At 41.2% G+C, this 15,326-nt stretch overlaps 1 protein-coding gene across 4 annotated transcripts in view; it reads right to left on the minus strand.

Annotated features, from left to right (window-relative positions):
- Positions 1–15,326, minus strand: part of SLC44A3 (solute carrier family 44 member 3) — a 40,961-nt gene that overhangs the window by 24,485 nt on the left and 1,150 nt on the right. For all 4 annotated transcript variants that reach the window (XR_012588632.1, XM_074597056.1, XM_074597055.1 and 1 more), the window contains exons 3-9: positions 13,300–13,442; positions 12,566–12,702; positions 11,047–11,140; positions 8,996–9,165; positions 8,347–8,436; positions 7,550–7,674; positions 5,808–5,994 (exon numbers count right to left, since the gene is read on the minus strand). Coding sequence is in view for 3 of the 4 variants with exons in the window: in XM_074597056.1 (XP_074453157.1) it covers positions 5,808–5,994; positions 7,550–7,674; positions 8,347–8,436; positions 8,996–9,165; positions 11,047–11,140; positions 12,566–12,702; positions 13,300–13,442 (946 nt within the window). In the remaining variant the exon portion in view is untranslated. The remainder of the gene's footprint in view (positions 1–5,807; positions 5,995–7,549; positions 7,675–8,346; positions 8,437–8,995; positions 9,166–11,046; positions 11,141–12,565; positions 12,703–13,299; positions 13,443–15,326) is intronic.

Consider the following 15,326-nt stretch of genomic DNA (forward strand, 5'->3'; position numbering starts at 1 on the left):
CACAGAAACCAGGCACGTCCACCGGCGAGTTCACCATCGATCGTGTTGCTGTCTAGGTACGGTAAACTGGTTTTGTTACTTCCCAGAAATCTGTTCACCAATGTGAACACCTGTGTCTGATTCCCTGTCTTCTGGGCCTACTGTACATGCATAATTTTGTCAACAGAATTACATGCAATGCTATTTTTCATATTTCAGTCTTAGTAGCACAGATAAACTTTAAAGCTATGCTAGATACCCTGTTGAGAGAAGTGTATGTCATTTTCCTCCTCACTCCACTGTGGTCTCTCTGTTCATACAAGCTAAACTTTCTCAATAAAGCCTTGAAACATGGTTTATTTTGTTAACAGAATATTTTTCTCCAACCACATAATCACAAATCTGTCTGGTGTACTGTGCACTCTCAGTGATAACATCAAGAAGTCAGCAAAGAACTGTTGTCCTGACAGCTGAACCACCAAATCTGAAAACCTCTGATCAGTACAAACCCCGATCTGCTGCCAACACTTCAAAGAAGTGTTGTCAGCAATGCAAACGGGCACAAGTGCTTGTAGCAGAATTCAGAGGAGTTTCTCCGTCCGACTCCGCAGCCCAGTGGTGTCGGCGCAATGCAACGAGACACATTCAGCGTGCACAGGCAGGAGTGAATTAGCTGCATTTCGGCACTTTCCGATGCTCTTACTCGGCAACTGCTGCTGCAAGGTTTTGCTGATGCCTGGAGCAGCAGGCTGCTGTAAGGGACGAAAACTCCTGGGAAGTCTAGTTCAGCAGTTTCCGTATCGGAAACAAAGAACCACTGACCAGAGAATAGCGAGAGCCTGTTTATCAGTTCCTAGTTCCTGTTAACATGAAAATATGATGTGCCCTTCCCACTGCTAAGTGAGGAAAGGTTCTGGCATCATACACTGAATCGCCGTCCTTCCTGCAACATAACTTATTGTGTTATTTTATTTAGATTTTTTTCCTTGCAGTGGTATTTACAGCTAAGCTAGCTGGCTGTAATTGGAATGTCAAGGACCCTGCAGGAAATACATTTTTATTGCTGGCTTTGCTGCTGCGCAGCTTTATGTGGCAGTTTTATTGCTCACTTGCCTGTAGGATGCACCTTCATTACACGAAAAATCTCACACCGCTTTCTCATCCCCCATTACTGTATTGATGCCGTGTGGACTTCACAGCTCCCGCACGCTGGGAAGCTGAACGACATGCTTTGCTGTGCCACAGCCACTTCAGTGCTGCAGTGAAACGCCGCACCAATTAGCAAACAATAAGACTCAATAACCCTCAGACATATCAGCTTTTCCAAAGCGCAGCTGAATTCCATTCCTAGCCAGCTAATGGTTCTAACTGGTGCCACTGTTTGTGCTGTCTCGAGTCTCATGGAGTCTGGCATTTCTCCTACTTTTCTAGGTCTGGAATTCACTCCACCTCCGCTGATCTTACAGATTCTGAATTACCAAGGTACTTAAGCAGGTGCCTACCTTAAAATGCATAAGTAGACCCACTGATTTTAATAGGATTATCCATGTGTTTCAAGTTAGTCATGTGCATAAGTACCTTTTCCAAGTGTGGGCTCTAGTCTTTTATAGCTCCCAAGAAATTAATCTTTTCTCAGAGTAACACTAACTTTTGGAGGGGATGTAAATAAGGTGTCTGTGTGGTCGCATAACGATCAGGTGCACCACAGCTGAAGCGAGGATCAAGTGCTCCAGAGCTGAAAGATGCGGAGATGCTATAAATGCTATATATAACTAGTGAAGATTCAAGGAAAATGTTAAGAACAGGTGCAGCACAGCAGCAAGCCAATTTCACTTGCCATCTCTCTGTGTTAGACAAAAAGACTAGTGTCTTTGCAAACATTTCATTTATTCAGCTTTCTTGGTATATTTGCATTTAAAATACAGTCTGCATAGCCCCAGAAAATATATTTGTGAGAATAAAAAGCCAAAGTGTCAATACCAAGAAAACCTTCACCTGTATTTTACAAACTGAATCCTGGATACGCAACTAACTTTGTCATCGGAGAAAAACAAATTGCTCAAAGAGAGCACATCTTGGGAGATCTTCAGAGAAGTACTCCCGGCTGCTGCAAAAAGTCCCCAAAACTCAAAATCAAGAGAAATGTCTTCCATTTACAGGGAGATTGTAGAAAACTAGTAGAAAATACAAAGCTGTTCCACCAATGCATTATTAACCATACGGTACTACATTTATTTATTTCAACAGGCTGTAAGTACTAGTCATCCTAGAACAGCAAAACAACCCCCAACAAGCTCCTGTACTCTGAGCTGCCTTAACAGGCAGCATTTCAGAGTACTTGGATTTGGGTTGAAAATTGGAAATAAAACCTAAAGGAATACCCTCAATACCCAATCTAGCCTACTGTTCATTTGTCCCAGGTTTTGAACTACAAAACAAATCCGAGGCAGAGGATGGATCTGGAAATCCAAACTACTATCATACCCCTTGCTGACTCCGACCTCCTGTGGCACCTCGACAAATCTCCTCATCCTGAGAGCAGGATAAAACAGTCCCTCACTACCTCCCCACACCACTAAAAGGCTAAAACTGCCTTTGTTGTCTTCGAACTCCTCTCGGGAGCAGTTACTCCCTAATCAGAGCAGCTGTAAACAACCGAGCCGCTTCAGAAGAAACTTTCTCCCACTACTTTATCGGCACCTAGCGGGCGCTGACGCTGCTGCAGCTCATTTACATGTTATTTACATAAACCCCTCAGCCCCTGGACTTGGTTAAGAACTCTGTTCACACCTGTTGGGTGACAAGAGCCACCATTTAACGTAGAAAGCTTAACAAAAAGAATAATTACAAATACAAGTGATAAAATCAATAGAATCGAGTTTTAACCAGAAAAATAATTGAATACGTAGAGTGGCATTTTGCTATCTGCATTCACGCTTAGGCTGTAACTTAGAATTGGTTTGGATTTTATCTATCAAATGCACATTCTCTTCTAAATATTAACACGCTAAGTGTTAACAGAAAAATCTTACAAGGATTGACATCTCCACTAAAAATATCCCGGCAGAAGATCTCAGTCAAAACATATGTTTTATTGGATTCCTCATAGGAGCAATATATTGACAGTTAAGTGCCTGGAAATGACCTTCCCTTCTCATGCTAAATCTGCCAAAAGTCAATTCTTTCAAAACTGAGCACGTCCTAGAAACTTTAACATCTGTGCAGCAAGGTTATGCTGCCTTCTGTGCTGTACTGTTTGTACCACGCGCTGGAAACATCAGCATTCCGATTATGCTAGGGAGAAGACAAAAAATAAAATACCTTTGAGCCAGAAGACGTGAGCTGCACTACGAATGTAACAGCAGGTCATAAACTGTTTGAATCCTACTCTCCAAGCAGGCAGAAAAAAAACTAAAATAAAAAAAAGGTTGAATGGAAATGTCTAGCAGGAAACAGAATATAACCTATGAAAGAAAATGGCACAACATGGAAAAAGCATTAAAAAGCCTCTCAAAGGCAGTTTTCATTGGGTTTTATTTCCCTGTGAATACATGTGGAATTTGCTTTCAGATATAATGCACAAGTCACTACTTTCCTGCAAAGCCTGTAAAAGCATCCAGGAAATACCTGACTGATTCCCGACCCTGCACTTATCATCAAGCTGTTTTCTGTCATATGAGCTAAAATATTTCTGCTCTTCTAATGATTGCTGTGTTTCCAAAAGCTTTTGAATGCAACAGACTCAGCTGGCATTTTCTAAATTTAGGCCTAACAAGGGCAAGCTTCACATCCTTATGTGTGCATATTAAGAGCACCAGCAAATACATTCCTGTGGGTAATGGGCCAGCTCAGCTTAACATCAAGGATGTAATATTTCCTTTAATAGTTCTTGTTAATTATATATTTAGCAAACCTGCATGTTCTCATTCATTTTATTCATCTGCTACTAGATTTACTATATTTAATGTTTATCTTAAATTGCATCTGATCCAACCAGGTGCACGAAAGGAACAGTTAGTTGATAGCTCAGGTGATCCTCCTTCCTCTGAAGGGCTGGTCTGAACCAGTGATAAGGTACCCCACGAGGCCAGTTTGAAAATTACTGCTGCCTGGCTGATAGGTGCGTAAATGGGATGAAGATTTTTGCAGAAAAGCTAACAACACACAAAGCTGTGCCTAGCACGTACTGCTGCCTCCGTAAGGGGAAAATCCACCTCAGAGGAGTGTGGAGAAGGAATATCCACGGCACTAAAAGTGAAGTGAATCTGCTTGTCTATTTAGTGAGCCAGGAACAACTCCCAAAGAGACTGTAGGTTGGATATTGTGCCTTGCTAGGTCTGACCATTTTGCAGGAGAAGCCGTTTATCAGCCAGACAAGTGGCTTCAAGCAGCCATTTCTGACAGACATGAGCTACCGGGGGAAAGGCAGCAGAAACAGAGAGACCCTTGCAAACCTGAATGGCTCTGCAGTGAAAGCTGGAGGGAAACAGATCCTACTCTAGCCTAAGCAATGGGTGAGTGATTCACAATGCCAGCAGGGACTCGGACAGACGGCTCTCATGCTACAAGTGAAGTGGGTCTTCAGAGCCAGAATTAACAGGGAGAGACTGAGATGGAAGCAGTTGCGATGGAAGAGGAGTGAGGTACCTGACCCATGGAGGTGGTGAATATGGCCAGCTCTGCCAAATGGGCTCAGCTACAGAAAAGCTGGAGGCTCTTCTGGCCTAGCAGGGACCTGTAAGTCTGTACAGAGTTACTGCAGCCACCATCTCAAGGGGTGGTGGAAACACAAGATAGAATGGTAACACAGAAGCATTTGAAAAGCTCTGCTGCATTTGGTTTTCCACACAGAAACCACTGCCAAGATTCAGAAAATAGAAAACCTATGAATAAATATGGGAATGACAAAAAACTGCCTCTCTCCACATCAATTCTGCATCAACTCCAACCCAAAAGACAACAACTGACTCCTAGCCGTGGCCCCAGAAATTTAAAATGAAAAAGCCCAACCTCCAAATCATAATGCTTCCTATGTCCAAAGGCTGGTGTCCGCATGAGGAGTTATCCACAGAGCTATGCAGTTTAGCTTCCCAGCTTTGGGTGAAGTTGCACAGAAGAACAACCTCCCCCTTCCTTGGACGGCATGATGCCGGGCCAAGGGACAGCATCCAAATCACCCTGGTTCAATCAGTGACAGATCTTATAGCGGTACATCCCCCAGTAATACCACTGCCATACTTAAAATCTGTTCTTGCAGATCCATCATAGAGATTATTTCTACAGAGCACATCCCCTACAACTGCAAGAACCTGTGTATTAATCCAAATACCATTGTACCAGTCTAAATAATGATAGCAGTTATCACCAAACTACTGCTCAGAAACAACATTCTGCCTCCACAACAATTGGACATTTTTTATAGTCAGAGGAGATTAACATTCTCATTTGCTGCACTAAAAGCTGTCTCCCCCCTCCTGTTACTTTTTTCATTTAAATACATCAAACATATACTGTATCTACCACAATCTAATCATACATTAAGTAATTGAGAAAGAAAAAACAACTAAAGTCCACCTATAGGAGCAAAAAATCTCTCTTCTGTAGTGCCATAGTTCTGTGAGTCATAGCAATGTCGAAGACTTCAACAAGAGGGGGGAAAAAAAAGAGAAAGAAAGAGTAACAAAAATAAAAAAAAGGAAAGAGTTAACACAGGTCTGGAACAATGCTAGCCCACATTTTGTACACTAACACCAGGAGGTCCCATATTTAAGAAGTGAACTTCGGAAACAAACAGCTTTCATCCAAAAACATGGAAAGCATATACTTACCTGCAGTTCCTAAACTAAGTAGCACAGCAACCCAAAACAGCCAGAACACAATGAGAATCAGAAAGGTCCAGAGTGGTTGGAACAGGAGGAAAGGAATTCTGCCAATGATTTTACCAACAATCCGAAAGAGCTGTACAGTGAACTGAAGCCTCCTTCTTAGTACAAACATAAGGGAAAGCAGAACAACCTGTTACAGGAAATAAAAAGAGTTGGGGTTTTTTCCTTATGAAAAGTATCAGAGTTGTCAAATATGGCACAGATTTCACAAAGACACGACAATAAGGCATTTTACACAAACTTATTGCACGCTGGAAAAGCTTTCTGAGACATAGCCTATATTGTCAAAGAGCCTGTGGATTAAAATCTGATTTTCTGAAATCATTACTGCTGTTTCTTTAAAACACAAGAGGATTCATAAAACTCTCACTCACTCAATGGAAACAGTCTGCTTTGCCTTACAGCAAACACAAATGTACTTTATATGTTACACATTGCTTTCATATACCCTGTATGTCATGAACATTTAAACTTTCTTCCTACTCAGGTCAGCTTGGCACTGCTCACAATGGCAGGAGGACCGCTCCTCTGCTGCACAAAGCACAGCAGCACAACCAAACTAATTTGAGAACTGTGTATGTATGAAAGCAAAGCAGACATAAAATGAATCCTCATTTAAATAAATATTTTTTCTCAAAGTAAAAAAAAACCCAACAGCAACAAAACCTGAGCCAAAATCCCCACAGTGTCCCCAGTTCTTTGTATATGACAAGGAACTATGAGCAGCAATTAAAAGAGAAGTCGGAATCTATAAAATAATAAAGGCAACCAGTGGCAGCGCTTCAGTAGTTTTCTTGCCTGCTCTAGAAAGAAGCTGCCAGCTCTGAAGAGAAACGTGACCTGCAGCAGTGGATGTTCTGCAAGCGACCGTCAGCTGTACTGGAACACACATGCATACAAAGGAACCTTTTCTTACCCCTTTAGTATCAACAGAAGTAAAAAGGCTGTAACTTACAGAGGATATAAAAAAAAATCTGATCCGTGACACATTTATATTTGTCACTGTAAACTGTCAGACTGTTCACATCTGGTGAATTCCAGTCTGCAGATCCTGCTCTGCTGTAAGAAAACAGAACAATAACTTTGACAAATGTGCCATGAAGTACAAATTGTCTGCACACTCATATTGAGCAATGACTCCTTTAACATTGCAACATCACAGTGAAAAAATCACTTTAAAAGTTGCAAGCCACACTCAGATTTTCTGTTGGGAAACAATGTTGATGAGAAAAAAGCAGAATTTAACCCCATAACTCGAGGTCTAGACACTGTTGCCTGTGCTTCACTGCCCCTTTCGTTGTAGAGCTGCCACCCCTTTCTCCTACTGACAGAGCAGGCTGAATCCACAGATCTCACGTTCATAGCGAGCCAGTGCCCCTCTGTTCATTCTACAGGATTCTCTGGTTAGCTGATGTGGAAAAGAATGGGGATGGAGCACAGCTCTTGCATTTCTACAGCACCAATGCCAACACCTTTTGTACAGGGCTGAAGCGTGGCAGAGCCCTTTGCTGACAAATTTCACAGAAGATATAAAACTATGTAAATGAGCGTAAGCAGATCTTGAAATTGATTCTCATTTTCAAATTTGAAAGGAATGAGGAGTTACTTTTCCTGTTGCAGAACCACTGTAGCTCAAGTTTTCAAGTTACAGCCTGTGCCGTTGCTGAGGGTAAAGCGCTACTTACGGTAACTATTGTCGAGAAGACAGCATATCCAAGTAAAAATTTTACATTTTCCTTTTCTGTTTCCAGTTCAGTGCTGGGATCATTCCTGTAGTCATAATAGAGCCACCAGAGAACACCTGAGACAACTGAGCAAAGAAGAGCAGCGTGAAGGCGGGCGGCGCTGCCCGGGCTGCAGCCCCACTGCTGCTGCTGCTGGTGTCTGCCCGGCTGCCTCCCCAGCCGCTCGCCCGCCGCCCAGCCCAGCCTCCGCTCAGGAATACTGTCGTCTAGCAAGAGGGGCACGGCATCAACGATCACCGGGAAAAATTCACGGCGTGGTCTGTTAGCCTGAGGTAAAACCGCAGCAGAACGTTTGGTTTTCTTGCAGTTACGCGAAAGCTCAGGCAGGTAATTTCACCAAGGAGACACAAAGTTAACTTCTATGGAATGACAAGCTTCAGCTGGACACATTCCTATTGTTCTCCCTTTCTAAAGTAGGCAATGTAAAACTTCACTAAACTTTCTCCGAAACAGTAGCATTTTCCTAACTGCATTCATCTGCCAAAAGAACTCTTGTTTCCAAGCATCTATACAAAAATAAAAATCATCATCATCCCAACACTCAGCATCTGTAACGGCACAGCCAGCCCTTGGCACCTAACGGCAAGAAGGGCTCGGCTTGGAAATGGCTGTGGTAAGCTTAAGGTTACCGAGGACGGCCATGGAAAGGAGGACAGCTGTTTGCTCAGCTGCCTCTCCATCAGTTCAGTGAGATGCTCCATTTCACTAAGCGTACGCTAAAAGGTAAATATACTTACACAACAGCCCGAACACAACCAGTGCAACCAAAGTATGGACCAGAAGGGTCCGAATGAATCTGAAGGCTAAAACCAGCATAAAGGAGAAGGCTGAAAAATATACAAAATAAGTTTATTATGAGTGTTACAACCCATTTAATTTAACTTGTATTTACTTTTAAGATAAATTTAAGGTTCTTACAGGATTTGGGCTTTACATTTTTAAACAGTGGTCTGAAAAGCAACAACATTTGGTAATTCTGGCAAACTTTTTGACATTTAAAACACACAGTTACCTATAACTTACTAATAATGAGCTTGTAACTGAAATATTTCACCTTGGGAATTATTAGCTTTTCAATAATATTATGTATAAGATTTAAATGTTCATGCTGATGCCTTTTTTTTTATTAATCAACAATTTCTTACAGTCCCTTGAAACAAGGCACACGATCATATTAAGAAACACAGAATCTGCAATTTCATATAGCTGTATCTCATCAGTCTATTAAATGCCTCCTGATAAAACACGGTCCCTTTCTTAAAAACAACTCTGCCCAGAATATATGAAAAAGATCACTTTTAAATTAAAAATATAAAGTTAACAGAAACATTTGAAACCTCACATTTTATCTGAATATCATTATTTACTTTTCATTTATAGCCTTACCTAGTGCAAGGAAACTCATTCCTATCACAGTATCTCTTCCTGCCAATATTCCACTCAGAATTCGGTGAAAGACATCCATTTCATTCACCATACTTATTAAGACAGATGCATATTTGGAATAGCACTCAGGATTTTGTGGGACACATCGGTTAAACAATGGAAAAGATTTACTGGAAGGTTAAAAACAAAGACGGTTAAAAATATTAATTACTAGACAAACAGTTTCAACTCCAGAGAGATCCACTCCGCCATTCTCTTTCATGCCCTCTGCGGTTCCCTACTGGCATCCTCAAGATAGTTCTGCAGCCCCAGCTGGACAGTCTGGTCTGTGACCTGGCAGGAATCCTCCCTGCCCAGGAGGGGACCTCGCACGTGGGGTCTGACACAGGAGGGCACTGGGCATGGGAATGGTCCATTGCAAATGGTAGTTTTATGTTTCATCTGCAAAATAAACACCCAACAGATTCATGCCTGTATCACTGTGCCAGAATATCCATTCGAGATCAACCCGGGAGAAAAAAAATGAACTGCTCTCTCAATCACCATCAGCACGCAGCTCCTGTTCCCATTCCAGTCTGGCTTCATAGAATCAGAATCATTTAGGTTGGAAAAGACCCTTGGGATCATCGAGTCCAACCATCAACCCCACTCTACAAAGTTCTCCCCTACACCATATCTAAACGACTCTTAAACACATTCAGGGATGATGACTCCACCACCTCCCTGGGCAGTGCCTGACCACTCTTTCTGTGAAGAATTTTTTCCTAATGTCCAGTCTAAACCTACCCTGCTGCAGCTTGAACCCATTCCCTCTTGTTCTATTGCTAATTACCTATGAGAAGAGACCAGCACCAACCTCTCTACAGTGTCCTTTCAAGAGTGATGAGGTCTCCCCTCAGCCTCCTCTTCCTCAAACTAAACAGTCCCAGCTCCTTCAGTCGCTCCTCATAAGATTTATTCTGCAGGCCCTTCACCAGCTTCGTTGCCCTCCTCTGCACTCGCTCCAGCACCTCGATATCTCTCTCACATTGAGGTGCCCAAAACTGGACACAATACTCTTCACCTCCTTTGATCCCATGTAAAACCTAAACTGGTGCTAATCTAGCTGTAAACTACATTGTTGCAGATAATTCTAGACCACAAACACCTTGCACTGCTTTTATGATATTTAAACATTCTAAAATCCCAGATAAATTTCTCAAATATATTTATTGTCCCAGTTCAGCAGTGCTGCACTACAACAGTCAAAGTCATACCCAAAAAGGAGAGGTCTGTTCATCAATAGTTAAAAACTTCTCTGACTAGCTTTGCTTCTACTATGAAATATTACTGTGCAAGACAAATAACTTTGCTGAGTTCCTTGCCAAAGAGAAAAGAGCCTAAAAAGAAATAAGTAAAATATGCCATATTTTTTCATCAATTTACATGCTCTCCTTTGATCCACTGCATGTAACATTTTTATGTGTCTCCTGCTCTCTTCTGTTTGCTGTTTTCCTCCTTTTCTCTTGTTCAGAGCAGCTGACTTAGCTCTGCAAACATGGAGATTCCAGTTCTTTGCTGTATTTTCATGACACAGTGGAATTTAAAATCATGGGTTTAAGCATTTTGACTCACAATGCCAAACATTAAAGACAGCGCTATCCACAGACCCGTGCTTCAAGCCAGCTGGCTAAAATAATGATTCTGATGGAAACTTCTGGGTTCAGGATAATAAGCAAGGCCGGAGACCACAGCTCCTCTCCCTTGGCATTGAGGGAGAGAGCAAAAGTCTGTGCAGGAGTTCAATTGCTCCTCATATGGAGTGCTTTTCCCCAGATTTGGAGAGGAAAAAAACCGCTAAAGGGTAGAGGAATGGAGGGAATGCAGTCCTTGCTCATTCTGTGGGACAGGACACAGCTATCCGCAGAAGGATACATACACAAAAATAAATAAACAGAGCAAAACCATTCTGACTGTAAAGTACCAAGTCAAATACAACGCGTGAGGAAGTAACAATCCTCAAAGAAGCTGTTTGGACTCAAGGGTGTTGTAAAGAACCCCGTAACTCTTACCTTGGTGGAACCGGCAGTGCGGGACACAGCTCAGCTGCCTTTGGATTTAGGGTGTAACTAGAAACGTTCAGGTTGTAAACACAAAGACAAGAACCTAAGAAGGAAAAAAAGGGGAAAAAAAAAAAAGAAAAGAAGAAAAAGGTAACTTAATATTTGCTAAAGTTTTGGAGAAAAACACGTTATCAACTAAGTTTTGTTTACACTTCTGCTTTGATCCCTTAGCAGGCCATATTCATCCCTGACATTCCAGTGGGAATGTAAATAACAAATGAGTTAATTGGGTAAATCTAAAGCAACCTCTGTGGAATCTAAAGCAACCTCTGTGGAATCTAGAATTGCCTTCTAGACATATCTATAATCATCATTTACTGATCTTCCTGGAGGGCAGGCACACTTTTTGCTCCACGGTGTGATACTTCAGCTCTAAACTAAGCTAATAGAAAAGTCTAAAATGACAGAAGCTACAATAGAACCAGGCCCCTCATGATTTAGAACAGGCTATGTATTTATCCAGAAACATAACATTTTCTGGGCTCTAGGCTAAATACTACCTGCTAATAATACTCTGCTAATAATACCCTGCTCCATTTTATAATGCTTCTGGGAAAGAAAGGCTGGACACATTCAAGCCATCCAAAATGCAACACTGCCCTCTCCCTCGAGATAAACATGCAACCAGTTGTAGCGTGTAGATGGAATTTCATGCAATTATGTTCAGTTACACTGAAAATACCCATACGGTACCACAGGTGTTTACAGCTTTCTCTACATGCCAAATGATGGTAAAATACCCCAAAATGAAGCTAAAACAACTGTTGTCAATTTTAATAGCAATCCTTGCCAAACAAAACAACAACAAAAAAAATGGAATTTGACCTCCAATAAAATTAGCCACTAATATTCATATGGTCTGCAGTTTATGCACACGCTATGGAATCAGGGTTAGGCTACAGGTTATTTTATTTACGTGTTGGACAGGAATGAACTGGAGCTGCCTCTTTTGCACAACAGCTACTGCTGACACCATCTCCATCTTGAACACCAGAATAAAACAAAAACATTGATAGGCTGAAAAGCAAACTTTGGGATCTGATGTCTAAAGGGATAAAAACACTAGTGTGTCTCTGGAATTAGTAATTCCACTGCAGTTTTAATTAAATTTAAAAGAACCAGTTGGACAGGTTTCTCAAATAGCACATGAGCTCTGTTCACCTACTGGCACCCCCACCAAACTACACTGCTTCACCCTCAGCAGCAAGTTTTCCACTGGATAATCTCAGCATTGTGCAGGAATTAATCAACAACTTCTGAATTTGCATACGAGAGCTGTAACATTTGTAGAAACTACAGCTTTGAACTAAAGCAGAAACAAGACATTTTATTTTCTGTTGCCATGGCCTGCTCAGGAAATTAATGGTAAGAAACGACTCCCTAGCGTAGCAAACATAAGAATAACAAAGTGCAAGTTGCTCAGCTGTTCTACGGATACACTAAGATATTTATATTCCCTGTTGCACACCATTATTCCTTGCAAAACTCTGGAGGTCTTCCAAAGAGTTGAGTTGCTCTTGTGGACAACTAGACACGCACAAGGAAACTGAACTGATTTTGAGGCTTTGCATTTCCAGGCTGCATGAATTCAGAAAGAACACATACCTAGAAAGAAAAAAAGATCCTCTTTTCAAAAAACAAGATTTCTGGTTTTTATAGGTTTAAATTCTGAGCCTTCTTTCCATCTTTTTAAAGCTCTACAAAGCAAACGAAACTCTTTTTCCACATATAATGGAAAAAAAAGGGAGTTTGAAGTCAGAAGTTAAGAAGAAATTTGAGAATATGCTACATTTTTACACTTCATTTTATGTTCTTAAATGGGATCAGAAGCTGCCAAGACGGGTGCCATTCTATAAGGACTAGTTCATGGGAGTTGATGGAATGACTGGGAACTTCAACATGCAATTTCCTTAAGTACAAAGGTTTGCCGTATAGAATGAATCCTGGTTTGGCCAAAGTCCTATTTAAGATCTTATTTTAGAAGGCAGCAGCATAAAGCATAACAATGTAGCCCATTTTCAAATTCTATCATCTTAACTTTTTAGTTTCACTCAGCGTTTTGCACCATTCTTACACCTATTTTTTGCCTTTCAACATAAGCACGTATATATACACACATGTATACGATCCACAACTAGAAAATGTGTATCCTATTAAGTTCTCAAACATTTGATTTACTTAGACTTCATTTGACGTACTTACTTTTTATTAGTCATGTCCTGTCCAGAAAGGGGTGCCCCTTTTACAGGAGTGTTCTTCCTACCACAGATATTCCCGAAGCTGTCATATCCAAGCACAAGCCTTTCTGTGGCACCGGCCATCACAGCATAGCCAGTTATAAACATCTGTTAAAATATTTTTTAATGTGAAATCATGCTACAATAGATTTTCCTTCCCATTCAATAAATACCCCTTTCGATCCATGCAGTTTTTCCTTGTGGATGCAAACAGTTAAATCTAAAATTCCCCCCTCTGCACAAGGCCAGAGCAAGTCATACGGACAAGTTTAGCCCTATTGCCTCCTCCGAGCTTTCCTTCATCTGTTGCTGAAAGTATATAAATTAAGCAGAGTATCACAGGTGAAGAAAGACAGGCATCTCAACTAAAACGATAGGAAAGCAGCAGTAAGGTGCTCACCACTGCCTGTACCCTAGTTCATGTGTGTCACTAGGCAAGGTCACTCAAACGGTAGTTTTTCACATGCCTACTGCTTCTTGTTTTTCCAGGGTGCCCTCCAAGACACACCTGGGCAATCTACTGGCTGAAATGCTGAGCCCTTGCAGCTGCTACTGAATTTAATCAGAGGTATATTTTAAGCACATGAAGCATAATTAAAATGCAGGTTACCTGAAATTTCAGGAAGATGCGTTCTTTAACACATGTGAAAAACCTGGAGAGCGCCACACTGTGGACTCGGTGACACTGTCCTGCTCTTTAGATGCTCTGCTGCTGGATCAAAGCCCCAGCAGATCAGCTCCCTGTAAACTCCAGAGGCAGCTAAGCATCTCTGTTGGCCAAGCAGCAGCAACCCTCAGTCAATATAAGACACCTTGCCTAGGAATACAACTTAAACCCTGCTCCTGTACCCCATGAGGGCCAAAATGCCCCTTGAAAAGAACTTTTCCACATGCCAAGCAGCAGTAATTCTTCTGGGAAGTTCATGAAGTCCTAGGTACGACTTTATCCAAAGGCTTATTTACAGCACTCCAGCTATTGAAGAACTCGGTGATTCAGTCGTCTCCTCTGTCCCATGGGGTGTAAACCACATTTTATACACACCAAGGACAATCCACCAAGCTCTGTGGCTACATGCCAACTGCTGGCAGCAGCACGTCTCCTCAGTCCCACATTAGCCACTATGACTTTGCTGGAGATCAGCTGTGCTGGAGACAGATTGCACATATCAGATCCAGCACGACTGCTTTCTTAAAGGACTTAGAGCCTTTATTTGTTATTCTACATTTAACACTTGTGACTAAAATCTGGGCAAAAACTGAGTCTCATAAACAACATTTAAGTACATGCTTCCTTAGTCCCCAATGTATCCTCATTTTCACTTACATGTTTGCAGTGTAAATAGTTAAATAATATTTTTTTTTAAATTACGACTGCATGTTAATGCTGTCTCAATATGGAGATCTTTGTAGAGACTCCACAATTAAAGTTGACATACTACTTGTGACAATTTGTTACGATAACAAAATATTTCCAGATCCAGTTTATTTACATAGCAGATATTTGTTAATAATTAAATTGTTCCCAGAGGAAAAAGGAGAAATGAGCAGGCATTCTAATTTGACTTGAAATACGCTTTCGGAAAAATCCTGGTATTCCTTCTAAAGATGGATGTTTCAGGTCCATTGCCATCAGTACATGTGAATTAATTTTTTTAAGTGCAGAATGATGGATAAAAGCCATAAATATTGTTAAGTAATAGACGGCTGTATGATTGCTGAAGGGGTGTGTCTATAAATGCCAGCGATAACGCGTTTCCACTGAGTTTACTAACGCAGTTTCAACTTTTTTCACTATGTGAACAAATCAGTGTCACCAAAAATTTTTTCATCTTCTAAAAATAAGATCAAAAAAAAGAAAACAAATACATGTGTGCAATAAGCTATTTCACAGAAACTGAGCAAAAAAAACAGTGACAGAAAACAAACAAAAATCCTAAATCCTCACCATTTTATAGGTTTAATTTTTTGCATTCCCTCCACTGATCGAAGCGC

The sequence above is a fragment of the Larus michahellis genome, chromosome 8 (assembly GCF_964199755.1).
Source record: "Larus michahellis chromosome 8, bLarMic1.1, whole genome shotgun sequence".
NCBI classification, from domain to species: domain Eukaryota; kingdom Metazoa; phylum Chordata; class Aves; order Charadriiformes; family Laridae; genus Larus; species Larus michahellis.